At 40.6% G+C, this 19,789-nt stretch overlaps 1 protein-coding gene across 3 annotated transcripts; it reads right to left on the reverse strand.

The window, feature by feature from the left end:
- Positions 1 to 946: 946 nt before the first annotated feature.
- Positions 947 to 18,546, reverse strand: LOC109878595 (uncharacterized). 3 transcript variants are annotated; one of them, XM_031798679.1, is made up of 6 exons: positions 18,498 to 18,546; positions 18,149 to 18,361; positions 4,090 to 4,274; positions 2,333 to 2,377; positions 2,079 to 2,216; positions 947 to 1,717 (listed from the first exon to the last, which is right to left on the reverse strand). In XM_031798679.1, the coding sequence occupies exons 3-6, from the start codon at positions 4,216 to 4,218 to the stop codon at positions 1,604 to 1,606; spliced, it is 426 nt and encodes a 141-aa protein (XP_031654539.1). In that variant the 5' UTR covers positions 4,219 to 4,274; positions 18,149 to 18,361; positions 18,498 to 18,546; the 3' UTR covers positions 947 to 1,603. The 3 variants fall into 3 exon arrangements, with proteins under 3 accessions (XP_031654539.1, XP_031654540.1, XP_020326392.1); XM_031798680.1 differs by lacking the exon at positions 18,498 to 18,546 and having other exon boundaries at positions 18,149 to 18,390; XM_020470803.2 differs by lacking the exons at positions 18,149 to 18,361; positions 18,498 to 18,546 and having other exon boundaries at positions 4,090 to 5,418.
- Between the last annotated feature and the right edge of the window lie 1,243 nt (positions 18,547 to 19,789).

Here is a 19,789-nt window from a genome sequence, read left to right on the forward strand (position 1 = left end):
GAAAAAATAAATAAATATATGAACGGTAATTAAAAAGTGAAAACCGTAAAGTTGTCAGGTAGCAAAACAGGTTAGCAACAAAACGCACAGCAACTCGAAAACAAGCCTGTAACACAGGGTTACACATGGAATAAATAAACATGCAGTCAATAATTACAAAATAGAGTCCATATACAGTGTGTGCAAATGAGGTAGGATAAGGGAGGTAAGGCAATAAATAGGTAATAGTGGAGAAATAATTACAATATAGCAATTAAACACTGGAGTGATAGATACAGTACAGAGAATAAGTAAATCCGAGTGAGACATACAACACATACACACACACAACATTTAAACACAACACACACACAACAGAAGTTTAAAGACTGTCAAACAAACTGACAGAGGAATGTAAAAGCAGACATGATAAACCTGCTCTGAACCCCTACCACATACGCATGCCAAATGGTATCATCTTCCCTATGGGCCCTTGTCAAATATAGTCCACTAAATAGGGAACATGTTCTATTTGGACGCAACCCCCATGTTGGTCTTCCTGTACTCCTCTACAGACTTAAAATATTCTAGATCTTTGGTGGAATTATTCAAAGCATGACAACAACACAATTCACAAAAAGTTGTGTTTGGGATATCTTACCGCAAATGTGTGTGTGCATTTGTGCGAACTGTGAATCCTCGCCCTCTTCAGATAGTGAGACTAAACATAGGAGATAAGATCTCTCCATCTTTTGGATGTGGGTAGAAGTCTATAAGGCCAGGCGCCACTGGCTGAAATGACATGCTACCTGTTCCTGTAGACTGGGCAACCTGCAGGAACATGTATCTATCTGATATCTCTCCAGATAGGGACAAATGAACCCTGGACACCTCAGTCGTGTTTGAAGGATCAAACTCCTGTCCTCCGTACAGATATCTTTAGTTTGATATTACTCATGAGGCAAAGTTTTGAAAAATATCGATTTATTTTCTATAAGAAAAATACAGTTGATCCCACATCACTGATGTAAGTTCTTTACAGTATAAAATGTAGGATTCATTCACATTCAACCAGCATAGAATAAATACATAATCAATACGTTTGAAATTTGTACATTCATGTGAAACATTCTGCATTTCAATATAAAATTATCTTATTTGAGAACAATTATGCTTTTCATGATAGAAGTACATAGTACCGTATATCAAGCAAACATTTTTAGTCTGACTACAAACAGCCATGGTAAGAACACTGACTGTTATCTTTAAGACATAATTCAAAAGTAATAATTTAACAAATAAATATGGTTTGTTTAAATACATTTAAAAAATAACTCCATTTTTTAATACATTTCAATAAAAACAGAGTGATCCAATCAATAAGTAGTACAACAAAAAATACATGAACAACCTAAACCTGAGAATGGTCTATAAATGAATCATTACTTCTGTCACAAAGAGGGATGCAGCGTATGTATGGGTCATATTACACAAAGAGAGATGCAGCGTATTTATGGGCCATATTACACAAAGAGAGATGCAGTGTATTTATGGGCCATATTACCAGACGAGATCATTCTATAATATATAGAGATAATCGAATTATCTCTACGGTAGTATCTCTCTAACATTCCTTTTCGTTCAGGTTCTTGAGGAAATATCTGTAAGCCATTAGAACAATAGTATTCGGTGGACGGGTTAGCAGCGACTTGCTCTTCATGGGGCAGATACTGGCCTCCTTAAAAATAGAAATAATTGAGCCATTAGTACGCAGCATTCGGAGCCCTGAACCAACTTCTACCTGCACAAGTAGAGTGAGCAGAACTGTGCCGTAGCTGGACCTGAACTGAATGCTAAAGTCTGCCAAACAGTAACAAGAGTCCCAAATGGCACCTTATTCCTATTGGCACTGGTCAAAAGCAGTGCACTATATAGGGAATAGGGTGCCATTTAGGATGCATACAGAGAGTGTGTATTATACAGAGGCAAATGGCACCCTATTCCCTATATAGTGCACTACTTTTGACCAGGACCCATAGGGACTGACCTGTCCAAAACACTTCACTAAGCTATGTGTAAAACAGTGTTCAGAAACTCACCTTAGGGGTAGATTTCTGAGGCAGAGCCTGAATGTTCTTTTGTAGTCTGTTCAGAAGGGGTTTGTGTTCCTCGGTCCGGGCCTTCACCTTGTTGACCACATGCTTCAGCCCAGTGGCAAACATCCCCTGGCACTCACACTGCAAGTAACACATGAGGAGACTTAATCAGACCGCAGTTCAGACAATAGTTGGAAGTTATGCATACACCGCAGACGTGGGTGTGTGTGCGTGTTGATGAAGGATAGATGACTTACTGCTTTCGCCTGCATTTGTGATGCTGGTACTCGGTACTGCTTTGGCTGTATGATGGAAGAAAAACAGTATAAGATAGACACAGGCTACATTCAGAATAGCAGTATATTACGACTCCACCAATCATCTCACGGTCTCTGTGTATTTATTGACTTTCGATAACATCTCTCGTTGAACCAATGCCGTGCGGTTTGTGACTAGCCACAATGATGCACATAGTATTGTCATGACGTTGGCCTGTGGGTAAGGTTTATGACCCCCCCCATAAATATCTTTCTCCCTTTCCTCTCTTGACTCTACTGAAGGATTCTTGAAAAGCCTTTGTTAAACATAGAGAGTCGGGGAACTTCAAAAGCTGGGGGGAAAGGAACCATATTTCGGTAATCCATATTGGTACTTAATGAATATGATGTCAGTTCGGTTGTCATCTGAGACATTCTTATTAATGATAGGATGACAAACTGTATTGTGGAAAGTCTACACATTATAGTTATCAGATTCACATGGAATTGTTGTGCAATTTAAATGGTTAAATATGAAACTATTTGTGAAAAGATTAAATTGAATTTTAGCTGCCAAATGAGAGAATTGGGTTTTCACTCAGTGGCCCGCCCCTGTGAAGAGACATGGGTTATAAACTATGAAATACACTCTTCTCTCTCTCCACTATAAAAGCCCTTTACGAATCCGATGTCAGAAGGATTCAGATAATAACTACAGAACTAAGCCAACCTCAGCATGAGCTTTGGTTGCAAATGGTATGGACTTTGAACTCTGATTCACTACATAAGCGATACCTCCTAGCCGTTGAGTTAGCAGCGGTCGCTGTATACGTGGGCAAGGAAATGACGGACAAAGGTTATCTTCTAACAAACAACACAACACTGCTAAGTATCCAATTTACCAACAGAGACACTCTTAAAGGGACAAGGAAGATCTCTGTTGGGCAACACGGCCAGCATCTACGACCAACCTCTAAGCGCAGCTCAGAGTAAATATTTATTGCATTTTCCTTTTCCAAATGGGCAGTTATTTAGAATGCATTAGATCTGTATTTACGATAGTATAGCTTCTCTCTTTGTTCTTCAGTCCTACCGTGCTTTCATTCAAGCCCTCTTTATGACCAGCCGTCATTCAGGTTCCGTCCACCAGGGACGTTTTCTTGTAGGACATAATTAGTAATCAATGTATGATTCATTCTGTGTATAGGTAATTCTGTGTGATTAGTTAGGTATTTAGTAAATAAATAATTAAACCCAATTTTATATTGCTGATTCAACTTGTTAGCCAGGGTTCGTGAAGATAACCAAGAATTTAAAACTTTCAGATGAGACTAAATTAAGGTGACGATAAATATTGACTGCTATTGATGTAAAATATTACTAGGTGTTTAAGAGTTTATTCGGAAGATAACAGCTCTATAAACACTCTTTCATGGTGCCCCGACTTTCTAGTTAATTACATTTACATGATTAGCTTAATCAGGTAATATTAATTACAGAGAAAGGATTTTATAGAATAGCATGTCATATCACTTAATCCAGCATAGCCAAAGACACAACCGTATAGAACTCACTACCCAACTCTTTACATGGATAACTACTGTCGGTGAGCTTAACTTTGAGCTCAACTCCAAATGTGTGTCTTTTACCCATATAGTGCACTGCTTTGGTCAAAAGTATATAGAAAATAGGATACTATGTGGCACAACTAACTACCAGTGATAAGAACATTACTAAGCCTATTAATGCATACTTACATAAGTGAAGTTGTCCGGAGTGAGGTTACTCAAGTCATTCAGGATCTCTGTGCGTAAGTTGTTGCTCAGACAGCGATGCAGCATGTTGAGAAACACAATGACAACAACCGCTGACTTCATTATTTTCATACTGTGATCTCTGGTTCTCTGTCTATTACTCTCGTTCTCTCTGTTTCTCTCAGTCCCTTTAGAATGTGTGAAGTGAGAATGGCAGAGATCAGCAACATTAATGCTTTTTATGGCAATCAAACAGGAAGTTGTTGTGAGAGGACGTACAGAAACCGTGATGTCACTGAAACAGCCCAGACACCAGGCTCTGATTCGGAGAGATCTAGGAAAACACACTATCATCCTCATCATCATCACAGGTCAGGGGTGATATTCGTTCATATATTTATTTATTTGAAATTTATTAAACTAGGCAAGTCAGTTAAGAACACATTCTTATTTTCAATGACTGCCTAGGAATGGTGGGTTACCTTGTCAGCTTGGGGATTCGATCTTGCAACCTTTCGGTTACTTGTCCAATGCTCTAAACTCTAGGCTAGGAATATGATAGATAGTTTCATGTTGTTGTGTCCAGGACCATGTATGTTAACAACATTTTGACTTGTTAAAATACAACCTATTAAAGATGTTAAGAACTGCTGCTCTCTCATTCTAGACCATTCTAGACCAGCAGATGTCTTTTTAGAGTGCCGGTGCACATGGTGATCCCATCTTGCACTAGCAAAGCTATGGACTGTGCTTTCATCAAATATAGGCTCTGATAAATGTATTATTAAAAAATTAAAAAATGTATTTCACCTTTATTTAACCAGTTAGGCCAGTTGAGAACAAGTTCACATTTCCAACTGTGACCTGTTCAAGATAAAGCAAAGCAGTGTGACACAAACAACAACACAGAGTTACACATAAACACATGTACAGTCAATAACACAATAGAAAAAGTCTATACAGTGTGTGCAAATGGAGTAAGGAGGTAAGGCAATAAATAGGCCATAGTAGCAAAGGAATTACAATTTAGCAAATTAACACTGGAGTGGTAGATATGATGATGTGGAAGTAGAAATACTGGTGTGCAAAAGAGCAAAAAAGTAAATATAGGTTGTACAAGAGTTTTGAAGATGACCCAGAGATGCACCTTGAGGCTACAAAAGGAAGTGTTGGTCCTCAATGAGATTTTAATATATATATATATTTTTAAATGTATTGAACCTTGTCGGTGAGCTTCTTTTTTACAATGATGGTCTAGGAACAGTGGGTTAACTGGTCTAGGAACAGTGGGTTAACTGGCCTAGGAACAGTGGGTTAACTGGTCTAGGAACAGTGGGTTAACTGGTCTAGGAACAGTGGGTTAACTGGCCTAGGAACAGTGGGTTAACTGGTCTAGGAACAGTGGGTTAACTGGCCTAGGAACAGTGGGTTAACTGGCCTAGGAACAGTGGGTTAACTGGTCTAGGAACAGTGGGTTAACTGGCCTAGGAACAGTGGGTTAACTGGCCTAGGAACAGTGGGTTAACTGGTCTAGGAACAGTGGGTTAACTGGCCTAGGAACAGTGGGTTAACTGGTCTAGGAACAGTGGGTTAACTGGCCTAGGAACAGTGGGTTAACTGGCCTAGGAACAGTGGGTTAACTGGTCTAGGAACAGTGGGTTAACTGGCCTAGGAACAGTGGGTTAACTGGCCTAGGAACAGTGGGTTAACTGGTCTAGGAACAGTGGGTTAACTGGTCTAGGAACAGTGGGTTAACTGGTCTAGGAACAGTGGGTTAACTGGTCTAGGAACAGTGGGTTAACTGGTCTAGGAACAGTGGGTTAACTGGTCTAGGAACAGTGGGTTAACTGGTCTAGGAACAGTGGGTTAACTGGTCTAGGAACAGTGGGTTAACTGGTCTAGGAACAGTGGGTTAACTGGTCTAGGAACAGTGGGTTAACTGGTCTAGGAACAGTGGGTTAACTGGTCTAGGAACAGTGGGTTAACTGGTCTAGGAACAGTGGGTTAACTGGTCTAGGAACAGTGGGTTAACTGGCCTAGGAACAGTGGGTTAACTGGCCTAGGAACAGTGGGTTAACTGGTCTAGGAACAGCCTTGTTCAGGGGCAGGACAGATTTTTACCTTGTCAGCTCTGGGATTCGATCCAGCAACCTTTCGGTTACTGGCCCAACGCTCTAACCACTAGGTTACCTGCCTCCCCAAGATAAGATGATACTATATTTATCTGGTTGCACAGACAGACTTTTGCTGTGCCTCTCAAGCCTGCTTGAAGCACTCTGACCATGCTTGAAACCATATTGCACATCTGCCAAATAGACAAATCTACCATGAAATGACTCTAGGCATCCTCCAACCACCATCAGCAAGTTGCACACTGGGACTGTGTCTGAAATGGCACCCTATGGTCCCTGGTCAAAACTAGTGCACAATATAGGGATATAGGGAATAGGGTGCCATTTGGGATGCACCCAAGCTGTGTAAAATTCACCTTCCAGTGAAGAACTGTGGGGTTTCTCAGTCGTCTCTAGTGTGCGAGGAGAAACGTACTAATCATACACTATGTGAAGTAGAGTTTCTGAGGTCTCTCTCCATGACACCTTATCAGAGACTACCATCTCAGCCACACTTCTGATGCTATGTGGAGATGGTGACAGCTCTCGTGGGTTAGATTTACTTTCTTCGTTGAATTTTCTGTTGGGCCTAGATTTGAAAAACGAACCCTAACCGTAACCTAATTCCAATTGCATAATTTGAATGATAAAGGAATCCGAGCAGCTGCCGCCTATATAATCTTTGATCATTGCATGGTTCATGACACATGGCAATGGTACCCTATTCCTTTTACGGGGCACTACTTCTACCAGGGCCCATATAGGGAATAGGGTGCCATTTGGGGAGCAAGCTATGAGATGGTTATGTCTGCTGTTTAAATCAGGTTTCCTGTCAGAACTTAAGAGATGTTTTCATTTGCACTAGATCCACTCACACATCTCCTCCATGAGTCTGACTGTATCTCATATGAAGAGTACACACTGAAGTTGATACTACATCTACATTTCCTGTACTTTAAATCATATGCATGTACTGTATGTGTCCATTAGTATGCTCTAATAAATTACATGTTTTATTCATTCTTTTTTCCATTACAAATGATGATTAAATTCTCCCCGCTCCCAGCCTTCCATCTCTAGCTGTTACCAACCAGTCGTTCTGTGTTCATGTGTTTCTGTTGTGATGTGTTTACGCCAATTTCATTTGCCCTCAGAGTTGCTATATAATTGCTTATCACTCATGCATGCCCAGGCCCCATAACCAAGTCTAGAATGATTACATTAATTCACTAATATGTCCGTGTAGTGGTTTCAAATATTATTCTAAATAACTAAAATAGTAAGGAGCGTTTGCCCTGGCCTGCCTGGAACGCCAGATGGGCGGGGTTTAGGGAAGCGTTGCAGTATTGGGGCTCCTCTATCAGTCCATTGAGCCAGGCAAGATCAATCAAGCACAGATAAAATATATTAAATTATACTAATACTATTTAAACCCAGGTCTGCCTTCTATGGAGGCATGAAGTAGGCCTACAGTAACTATATAGCCTGGCTCTAAGCCAGAGATGTTGGTTGCGTCCCAAATGGGTGTTGGTCAAATGTAGTGCACTATATAGGGAATAGGGTGCAATTTCTGATGCATGACTGTGCCACCATGTTCATTCTCACAGCACAGCAGAAATAGCACAGCCGCTCTCCTCAATTGAGGATGTCTGGCATTGGCTTAAGGTGACATCATAGTTTCATTGGTACAGTGCCTTGCGAAAGTATTCGGCCCCCTTGAACTTTGCGACCTTTTGCCACATTTCAGGCTTCAAACAAAGATATAAAACTGTATTTTTTTGTGAAGAATCAACAAGTGGGACACAATCATGAAGTGGAACGATATTTATTGGATATTTCAAACTTTTTTAACAAATCAAAAACTGAAAAATTGGGCATGCAAAATTATTCAGCCCCCTTAAGTTAATACTTTGTAGCGCCACCTTTTGCTGCGATTACAGCTGTAAGTCGCTTGGGGTATGTCTCTATCAGTTTTGCACATCGAGAGACTGAATTTCTTTCCCATTCCTCCTTGCAAAACAGCTTGAGCTCAGTGAGGTTGGATGGAGAGCATTTGTGAACAGCAGTTTTCAGTTCTTTCCACAGATTCTCGATTGGATTCAGGTCTGGACTTTGACTTGGCCATTCTAACACCTGGATATGTTTATTTTTGAACCATTCCATTGTAGATTTTGCTTTATGTTTTGGATCATTGTCTTGTTGGAAGACAAATCTCCGTCCCAGTCTCAGGTCTTTTGCAGACTCCATCAGGTTTTCTTCCAGAATGGTCCTGTATTTGGCTCCATCCATCTTCCCATCAATTTTAACCATCTTCCCTGTCCCTGCTGAAGAAAAGCAGGCCCAAACCATGATGCTGCCACCACTTTTTATGGATATCTTTAAGAAATGGCTTTCTTCTTGCCACTCTTCCATAAAGGCCAGATTTGTGCAATATACGACTGATTGTTGTCCTATGGACAGAGTCTCCCACCTCAGCTGTAGATCTCTGCAGTTCATCCAGAGTGATCATGGGCCTCTTGGCTGCATCTCTGATCAGTCTTCTCCTTGTATGAGCTGAATGTTTAGAGGGACGGCCAGGTCTTGGTAGATTTGCAGTGGTCTGATACTCCTTCCATTTCAATATTATCGCTTGCACAGTGCTCCTTGGGATGTTTAAAGCTTGGGAAATCTTTTTGTATCCAAATCCGGCTTTAAACTTCTTCACAACAGAGCCTCGGACCTGCCTGGTGTGTTCCCTGTTCTTCATGATGCTCTCTGCGCTTTTAACGGACCTCTGAGACTATCACAGTGCAGGTGCATTTATACGGAGACTTGATTACACACAGGTGGATTGTATTTATCATCATTAGTCATTTAGGTCAACATTGGATCATTCAGAGATCCTCACTGAACTTCTGGAGAGAGTTTGCTGCACTGAAAGTAAAGGGGCTGAATAATTTTGCACGCCCAATTTTTCAGTTTTTGTTTTGTTAAAAAAGTTTGAAATATCCAATAAATGTCGTTCCACTTCATGATTGTGTCCCACTTGTTGTTGATTCTTCACAAAAAAATACAGTTTTATATCTTTATGTTTGAAGCCTGAAATGTGGCAAAAGGTCGCAAAGTTCAAGGGGGCCGAATACTTTCACAAGGCACTGTATTGTCAATCCACAGATATCATCATCAGTGAAGTAGGAGATAACACAGCAGAGTAGAAAGGCCCATAGAGCTGTCAGTCACTGTGATTAGGCTAGCTGTGGTGACTATCTTTTCTCTGGGTAAAATAACAAGTTCCTCTGACTGCAGATAAGAGACTAGGGTGGAGAGGCCCAGACAGGTCTGAATCACTGTGGTTACCAGTGAAAGTCTACATAGATTTACATGGTCACCTTGAGAGGAAAATAAAGGTCCTGTGGGTAAACCACAGCGATAGAAAGATATTAAAGGTCATACAGACAATATGGGTATGACATCGGGGGTAAGAGGGCTTCCCCATCCTTGGTAGTGTTTTTTAATAGATGTTTTAATAGAATTTTAAAACATGTAATCCACCTGCATTGAAGCCTGGCAACATTTACATGACAGTTTAGTCATTCATCAGATGCTCTCATCAGGTCAAGTGCACCGCTCAAGGGCACATCGACAGGTCCTTCACCCAGTTGACTCGGGGGACCCGAACTAGCGATCTCCCAAAGCTCAACCATCCAAGACCCCCCACACACACACACACACTTTCACTTTCATTCATACTTATCCTATTTTTATTCCTCCAGGATTTTTTATCCTTAATATTGGGCAGAAAGAGCAGTATTCTACTTCCTCCCACTGCCACTTGCTTCCAAAAATATTCTAGTGTAGTGCTGTAATCAATTGGTTGTAATCTTGGATTGAGCAGACCTTCCCCACAACTCCATGAAAGACATAACTCTACCGTTCCAATGTACAATAATATATATGAAATAAAATAAAACTTTTCTTTCCAAAAATACAGGTCTTTTATCAACCAGTAAATTTGAGTTCAACCATAATTTGTGTTGTAATATTTGCTTTATCTTTTCCAGGGGATGACATTGAAGTTGTAACCAGCTCTGTATTTCCTGTTTTAAAAAGAGATACTTTGAACAAGGTTGCATTTTTAATTGAGAAGCGGCTATTTTTAATCAAGGGATGAGCTTTTCTTAATTTTTATTTAACCTTTATTTAACTAGGCAAATCAGTTAAGAACCTATTCTTATTTACAATGAGGGCCTACCAGGGAACAGTGGGTTAACTGCCTTGTTCAGGGGCAGAACAACAGATCTGGACTGTTTTGTCAGCTCAGGGATTTGATCCCTCAGTTACTGGCCCAACACCTGCCGTCCCCAATAACCTACTTGAGAACCATTTTGGGTTTAAGTAAAACTTTTGTAAACTGAAGCTTTTAGTGAGAGATTGAATGATTGAATATTTAATCATCTCCCAGTTCAAATTCAATATATAGATAGGCAAGCTTTATCTTGTCTGGTTTAGCGTCACAGATAGAAAATGATTTGAAAAACAAGCCATCAGGAGTAAGCAGCACCATAAGTAAGAGAGTAAACTGAGATATGACTAACAAGTTTGTCAGTGTCATTTTTGACCTAAATAGACAGGTATTTACCTCTCCATGGTTGCAGGAGCTTGTCAATTTTGACACATTTTCTATTGAAATTCATGGAGGAGAGCTCATTTACATATATTGTGATATGAACACCAAGTATATCTACATCACCATCAGCCGATGTTGTGTTATAGGTCAACTGCAGGTTAACGTAAAAGTTGTCTTTTAAAGATCCAATACATAATATGGTACATTTATCATAATTGGGTTTTAGTTAATGTAAAACTTGAATCATCGGCATACATGGACACCTTTGTTTTTAAGCCTTGGATTTATAATCACCTAAAGCTCTTATTTGATCTGATTGTAATAGATATAGCCATTTCAATGGCCATAACGAATAGATATAATAACAACGGACACTCTCGTTTAATTCTTCTTGACAGTTCAAAACTCCCTGAGAAGTAGCCATTATTTACTATTTTACACCTGGGGTTGCTATACATTACTTTAACCTATTGACTAAGAGACTCACAGAAATGTTTAACAAATTCAGGCATTTATATATCAATTCCAGTCACACTTTATCAAATTATTTTCTAAATCCACTATGTAGTGTTGTAGTTTGTACAGGGTTTGCCTCACCCCTAGAGAGAACTCTCACCCTCCCTCAAAACAAAAGGCCATTCTCTAGCTAAGGGTCATAAAAAGAAAATCGATTCATTACAATACAATTTATCTGAATGGAGTATGCCCCAATATGTTGGTATGTTCACCACATGATTTCTGTGACAATGGCTGACGTCATTGAATTCATTCATCATTGAATGTTTAACATCAAATTTAAGTAGCTGATTTGGATCTTCTGGGTGCTGAGATGATGTTGAGTTTAAAGCCAGATGTCTAAACGTATCATTATTCCTATTACGTCTGATGACTTGGTGATGAAAGTCGTTGGAATCTGAAAGGTGCCATAAGTTCCAGTCAACAAACAGTTACCCATGTCTCCACACCATCAGTGTGAGGGCAGAGAGATGAGTGGGGAGGTACAGAACGTGGGGCAGGTGGAAGGGGGGGGGGTATTTCTGATGTTAGATCGTGTGATGATTGGAAGCCATCCTTAGTTCTCATGACTCAGACAAGAGAGTTGTGAGTATGTCTCATCCTGTCCATCTCGTCTCTACTACAGAACTTTTCCACCAAACATCTTTGCTTGCATGCTAGTGTGTGTGTGTGTGTGTGTGTGTGTGTGTGTGTGTGTGTGTGTGTGTGTGTGTGTGTGTACCTACGTGTGTGTATCTGTAAGAAACGTGAAAGATGTCAGATTGTGTGATGATATGAGTCCTGCAACAGATTTCCGCTTACAACCCATATTTCTTGAACCCATCACATAATTATGTCGATCACACAGACCTCACCATGAGATATATCCACTGATAGAGAAGATAGAGCCATGAGACGTGGATGGATAATACCACATCCCAGTGTGTCAAATTCCCAACCAATAGAAGGAGTTCACTTTGTTCACTTCATAGATCAATCCATCATTAGATATATCATTATTCCAAATACTTGGGTGATCAAAATGTTACCGGGAAACACCGTCCCCTCCCCCATACACCCACCTGTTTTCCCCCTTCCCATGATGAGCATGCCGAGACAGAGGATACCTCCCAAATGACACCCTATTCCATATACAGTGCACTAGTTTAGACCAGAGCGCTATGGCTCCTGGTCAGAAGTAGTGTACTATATAGGGAATAGGGTGCCATTAGAGATGTTTCAGACTTTACTGGTGACCTCTCACCTATATGTGCGTGCATGTGCATAGGAGGAATGAGTGATGCTAAATGTTTAGCAACTCCAGTGGTGGGGTCACACCTGAGCTAAATAAAGCCTATGAAGTGTGAAGGACATCTTAGGGGATTTTCAAACCAAAATGGTCACAGACCGAGTTTTAACCACAATGTAGTGCAATCCATTGATTGCGTACACTTCCTATGATGCACAACCTCCAACAGTTGAAAAGCTAATTTCCTCTGTGGCCAGTAGAGGGCAGGACAAAATGTTGTTCCCTCCCTGCTGTATAAAATGTTGATCATTATTATTATGTGCAATTTATTTGTGTCTGTGTGGATGTTTGTCCTCATTGAGATGTGCAAAGGGAAGGGGGATCACTGTTTTTGTCTCGATCTCCAACCAAGGTGCATGAATTGAGGAGGAAACTGAAGAATCAGCAACACTTGGAAGTCAATGGAATTACATTTTTTACAGCATCTTTATTACTAAAAGTAGAACCAGCGCGTTTTGGCTTTAAAAAAAAACATGATAAAGGCCAAAAGCCGAAACGTGCTGGTTGTACTTTTAGCAATAAATACACTTTTTATGTAATTCCATTGTCCTCCACGTGTTGCTGAATGTCCTCTTCTCATTATCTTGGATATCCAAAAGTCCCCCCACCTTTAACCATGCCTCTCTTAGCTAGAAGCACATTGGAGGTCTTAATGTTCTGGTGGACATTTCTAGCTGGGTGCCATGGTAACCTGTACAACTCACTCCATTATCATCCACTCTGGGAAATAGTCCCGTCTTTCTATCCTTAACCGTCATCCAGTGCCCCTCCATTGCAGTAGCCCATGACTATGTAGATATTTTTTTTATTTAAATTTTATTATAACTAGGCAAGTCAGTTAAGAACAAATCTACATAGTACACGGCCTAGGAACATTGGGTTAACTGCCTGTTCAGGGGCAGAACGACAGATTTGTACCTTGTCAGCTCGGAGATTCGAACTTGCAACCTTTCGGTTACTAGTCCAACGCTCTAACCACTAAGCTACCCTGCCGATACAGTGGTGTAAAGTACTTAAGTAGTACTTTGAAGTATTTTCACTTCAGTCGTTTTTTGGGGGTATGTTTTTGTCAACTTAATTTTTACTTCACTACATTCCTAAAGAAACAAATGAATGTCTGGTTTGCTTAATATAATCTGGTTTGCTTAATATAATCTGGTTTGCTTAATATAATCTGGTTTGCTTAATATAATCTGGTTTGCTTAATATAATCTGGTTTGCTTAATATAATCTGGTTTGCTTAATATAATCTGGTTTGCTTAATATAATCTGGTTTGCTTAATATAATCTGGTTTGCTTAATATAATCTGATTTGCTTAATATAATCTGGTTTGCTTAATATAATCTGGTTTGCTTAATATAATCTGGTTTGCTTAATATAATCTGGTTTGCTTAATATAATCTGATTTGCTTAATAAGGAATTTGAAACTATTTATACTTTTACTTGTGATACTTAAGTATATTTAAAACCAAATACTTTTAGAATTTCACTCAAGTAGTATTTGACTGGGTGACTTTCACTTTCACTTGAGTCATTTTCTATTAAGGTATGTTTACTTTTACTCAAGTATGACATTTGGGTACTTTTTCCAACACTGTGTAACCAGCTCTGTACCGGTACCTTTCTGCGTTGTGTTCTGGTAAGTTGTAGGTGGAAGACAAGGTTCTGGACACAATTATGCTGGTTGTCTGTCTTTGAATGACTGCATGGAATGGATACAAATACAAGGCAAAAGTTAATGCTGCCGTCTAGACTCCCATACAAGTATATTTGCCTGATAAAAGACAGCGCCCATGAGAAAATCATCATCAAACTCACGATGTCTGTACCTGAAAGATACCCTCTCCCGCAACAAGGTAAACGGTAGCCTTGCAAATTTGCACTCGAACATTATCCCCATTCACATGAATATATATTCCTATAAACAGTAATGCAACACTAATCAGTGACGATATAACCTTTGCTTGTCTTTTCTTGTGCATTTGTGAACATGGCAATTCAAAAGACCAGAGCACACATAACACATAGCTCCCCTCAGCACGCTCTGAGCAAACTGAGGAGGAAAAGCATGGCTCCCGTTGATGACGTCACAGCACTAACACCATTTAGAAAATAAATACAATAAAATAGTTCACTCTTGATAGTAATGTAAAACATCTAAAAAATAACCTCAACATATGAGGGATTTGTTTCTGCTTGTATTCTTTTCACTGCATGCAAAACGGCTGCGCCCGTGCGCCATCGTGCATACAAGATAGCCTGCAGAGTTCTGTCCTACTATCCAGGTCTGTACCCAAACAATTTGAACTTCTACTTTTAAAAATCCACCTCTCTAAAAACAAGTCTCTCACCGTTGCCGCCTGCTATAGACCACCCTCTGCCCCCAGCTGTGCTCTGGACACCATATGTGAACTGATTGCCCCCCATCTATCTTCAGAGTTCGTGCTGCTAGGCGACCTAAACTGGAACATGCTTAACACCCCAGCCATCCTACAATCTAAACTTGATGCCCTCAATCTCACACAAATAATCAATGAACCTACCAGGTACCTCCCCAAAACCTTAAACACGGGCACCCTCATAGATATCATCCTAACCAACTTCCCCTCTAAATACACCTCTGCTGTCTTCAACCAAGATCTCAGCGATCACTGCCTCATTGCCTGCATCCGTAATGGGTCAGCGGTCAAACGACCTCCACTCATCACTGTAAAACGCTCCCTGAAACACTTCTGCGAGCAGGCCTTTCTAATCGACCTGGCCGGGGTATCCTGGAAGGATATTGATCTCATCCCGTCAGTAGAGGATGCCTGGATATTTTTTTTAAATGCCTTCCTAACCATCTTAAATAAACATGCCCCATTTAAGAAATTTAGAACCAGGAACAGATATAGCCCTTGATTCTCCCCAGACCTGACTGCCCTTAACCAACACAAAAACATCCTATGGCGTTCTGCATTAGCATCGAACAGCCCCCGTGATATGCAGCTGTTCAGGGAAGCTAGAAATCATTATACACAGGCAGTTAGAAAAGCCAAGGCTAGCTTTTTCAAGCAGAAATTTGCTTCCTGCAACACTAACTCAAAAAAGTTCTGGGACACTGTAAAGTCCATGGAGAATAAGAACACCTCCTCCCAGCTGCCCACTGCACTGAAGATAGGAAACACTGTCACCACTGATAAATCCACCATAATTGAGAATTTCAATAAGCATTTTTCTACGGCTGGCCATGCTTTCCACCTGGCTACTCCTACCCCGGACAACAGCACTGCACCCCCAACAGCAACTCGCCCAAGCCTTCCCCATTTCTCCTTCTCCCAAATCCATTCAGCTGATGTTCTGAAAGAGCTGCAAAATCTGGACCCCTACAAATCAGCCGGGCTAGACAATCTGGACCCTTTCTTTCTAAAATTATCTGCCGAAATTGTTGCCACCCCTATTACTAGCCTGTTCAACCTCTCTTTCGTGTCGTCTGAGATTCCCAAAGATTGGAAAGCAGCTGCGGTCATCCCCCTCTTCAAAGGGGGGGACACTCTTGACCCAAACTGCTACAGACCTATATCTATCCTACCGTGCCTTTCTAAGGTCTTCGAAAGCCAAGTCAACAAACAGATTACCGACCATTTCGAATCTCACCATACCTTCTCTGCTATGCAATCCGGTTTCAGAGCTGGTCATGGGTGCACCTCAGCCACGCTCAAGGTCCTAAACGATATCTTAACCGCCATCGATAAGAAACATTACTGTGCAGCCGTATTCATTGATCTGGCCAAGGCTTTCGACTCTGTCAATCACCATATCCTCATCGGCAGACTCGACAGCCTTGGTTTCTCAAATGATTGCCTCGCCTGGTTCACCAACTACTTCTCTGATAGAGTTCAGTGTGTCAAATCGGAGGGTCTGCTGTCCGGACCTCTGGCAGTCTCTATGGGGGTGCCACAGGGTTCAATTCTTGGACCGACTCTCTTCTCTGTATACATCAATGAGGTCGCTCTTGCTGCTGGTGAGTCCCTGATCCACCTCTACGCAGACGACACCATTCTGTATACTTCCGGCCCTTCTTTGGACACTGTGTTAACAACCCTCCAGGCAAGCTTCAATGCCATACAACTCTCCTTCCGTGGCCTCCAATTGCTCTTAAATACAAGTAAAACTAAATGCATGCTCTTCAACCGATCGCTACCTGCACCTACCCGCCTGTCCAACATCACTACTCTGGACGGCTCTGACTTAGAATACGTGGACAACTACAAATACTTAGGTGTCTGGTTAGACTGTAAACTCTCCTTCCAGACCCATATCAAACATCTCCAATCCAAAGTTAAATCTAGAATTGGCTTCCTATTTCGCAACAAAGCATCCTTCACTCATGCTGCCAAACATACCCTTGTAAAACTGACCATCCTACCAATCCTCGACTTTGGCGATGTCATTTACAAAATAGCCTCCAATACCCTACTCAACAAATTGGATGCAGTCTATCACAGTGCAATCCGTTTTATCACCAAAGCCCCATATACTACCCACCATTGCGACCTGTACGCTCTCGTTGGCTGGCCCTCGCTTCATACTCGTCGCCAAACCCACTGGCTCCATGTCATCTACAAGACCCTGCTAGGTAAAGTCCCCCCTTATCTCAGCTCGCTGGTCACCATAGCATCTCCCACCTGTAGCACACGCTCCAGCAGGTATATCTCTCTAGTCACCCCCAAAACCAATTCTTTCTTTGGCCGCCTCTCCTTCCAGTTCTCTGCTGCCAATGACTGGAACGAACTACAAAAATCTCTGAAACTGGAAACACTTATCTCCCTCACTAGCTTTAAGCACCAACTGTCAGAGCAGCTCACAGATTACTGCACCTGTACATAGCCCACCTATAATTTAGCCCAAACAACTACCTCTTTCCCAACTGTATTAAATTTTTATTTATTTATTTATTTTGCTGCTTTGCACCCCATTATTTTTTATTTCTACTTTGCACATTCTTCCATTGCAAAACTACCATTCCAGTATTTTACTTGCTATATTGTACTTACTTTGCCATCATGGCCTTTTTTGCCTTTACCTCCCTTCTCACCTCATTTGCTCACATTGTATATAGACTTGTTTATACTGCATTATTGACTGTATGTTTGTTTTTACTCCATGTGTAACTCTGTGTCGTTTTATCTGTCGAACTGCTTTGCTTTATCTTGGCCAGGTCGCAATTGTAAATGAGAACTTGTTCTCAACTTGCCTACCTGGTTAAATAAAGGTAAAATAAATAAAATAAATAAACATTTATTTTGTCCCCCTACAACAAACGCGATCACAACACGCAGGATAAAATATCAAAACAAATTCTGAACCAATTATATTAATTTGGGGACAGGTCGAAAAGCATTAAACATGTATGGCAATTTAGCTAGTTAGCTTGCACTTGCTAGCTAATTTGTCCTATTTAGCTAGCTTGCCGTTGCTAGCTAATTTGTCCTATTTAGCTAGCTTGCTGTTGCTAGCTAATTTGTCCTGGGATATAAACAGTGAGTTATAATTTTACCTGAACTGCACAAGGTCCTCTACTCCGACGATTAATCCATACATAAAACGGAATCGTTTCTGGTCATCTCTCCTCCTTCCAGGCCTTTTCATTGTTGAATTTATATGATGATCGCATCTCAACTGTAATACTATTACCACGACAACCGGCAAAAACAGTTTGTCTTTCAATCACACACGTGGGTAGAACCAACGAGGAGATGGAACGTGGGTACTGTTGGAGCAAAAGCACGACATATAAATACGTCTAGTTGCCAGGCTGAAGTAGCAAGGACATGCACATTAAGAGAATATGACACCCAGGCTATACTCTATTTTTGAAATAGTACATTAACCAAGACCATACTTACATTTATGACAGCTGGATGTACTATGGTCAGAAGGATACAGGAAGAAAGATGGAAGCAAGATAACTGATGACAAACACGTGAAACATAAGCATGCAATGCATACATTATTTTTAGGATGTGAAAAGGGTTCTATCATCATTATAACCTAACCAAAAGCAGACATGAGCGTTAGTGGACGTGAATAAGCAAGCTCTGAGATGAGAAGAAAATAATGGAGAAAGGTCAAGGGAAGCTATTTTCATATAGAGAGAGGGGACTCTATACGTTATGCAAAGACAGAATCCTATAAAAGACAGGACTCTGTAATATGAGAATTTAGTCTCTTTCCATGGAGAGGCTCAGCTCTGTTGTGTTTGTGATAGGGTCCTTCCATGAATACATTTGAAAGAGGTCTGCTTGGGTGACATTCATGGTTACCGACCCAATAAAGAGGGGGTCTGCTCGGATGAATTGATAGAATGCAGAACATTTTCGGCCCGATTTGGCGAGGTTCAACCAATCAAATCCTGCGGATAAAACGCTCCGTCTAACTTAACGGGGGTCTGTAAATCTGTAGGTCACGCCACGATATTGCTCCGAAACGGAACAGGGGGCAGAATTGGGTGGGTAAATAGGGTATGAGGAAAGACTGACCCGATTAGGCAGAATATCCCATCATACCATGAAAACCCTGTAGAATAAAGCCTGTTTTATGTTGAGAAAGTGAATTAAATCAGGACTAGAAAAACTATAGGTCGTCTTAGGTAAGACAAAGGGTGTGAACGGACAAATGTGAAGAAAGAGCTGACAGGCAAGGTCATAAAGTTGAGGTTGGGCAAAAGAAGCTATGAAAAGATAGAACATTGACATAATAAATGTGTTAATAACCATTCTGGAATGTATAGAACTTGTTAAAGTATTTTAAAAGGCACATATAGTATATAGCCATGTGTGAGAGATAAAATATACAGATAAACACAAATTATACTATGTGGTTCAAATAAACCTAGGCTGTCTAGAATAAATAGTGAAAACAAATACATAAAAAGAGTAAGGTGGTATAGTCTAGAGTATATACTAGAGACATTACAGCACCGTGAAGGACGCTAGGAGGAAACAGCGGGCAACTGAAGAGCTCTGTAGCAGCAGAGCCCTGAAGGATAATTATAGCCTGAAGGAAAGGCAGAGGTGTAACATTTCAGAAACTAGGAAGAGACTCTACAAAGTAGAGAAAGGATCAATTAGAAATAAAAACAATATGTAACAATAAGATAGGATATAGTAAGTAAATAAAGAGATAATATTATAAATAG

Source organism: Oncorhynchus kisutch, linkage group LG19 (assembly GCF_002021735.2).
Source record: "Oncorhynchus kisutch isolate 150728-3 linkage group LG19, Okis_V2, whole genome shotgun sequence".
Classification (NCBI taxonomy): Eukaryota; Metazoa; Chordata; class Actinopteri; order Salmoniformes; family Salmonidae; genus Oncorhynchus; species Oncorhynchus kisutch.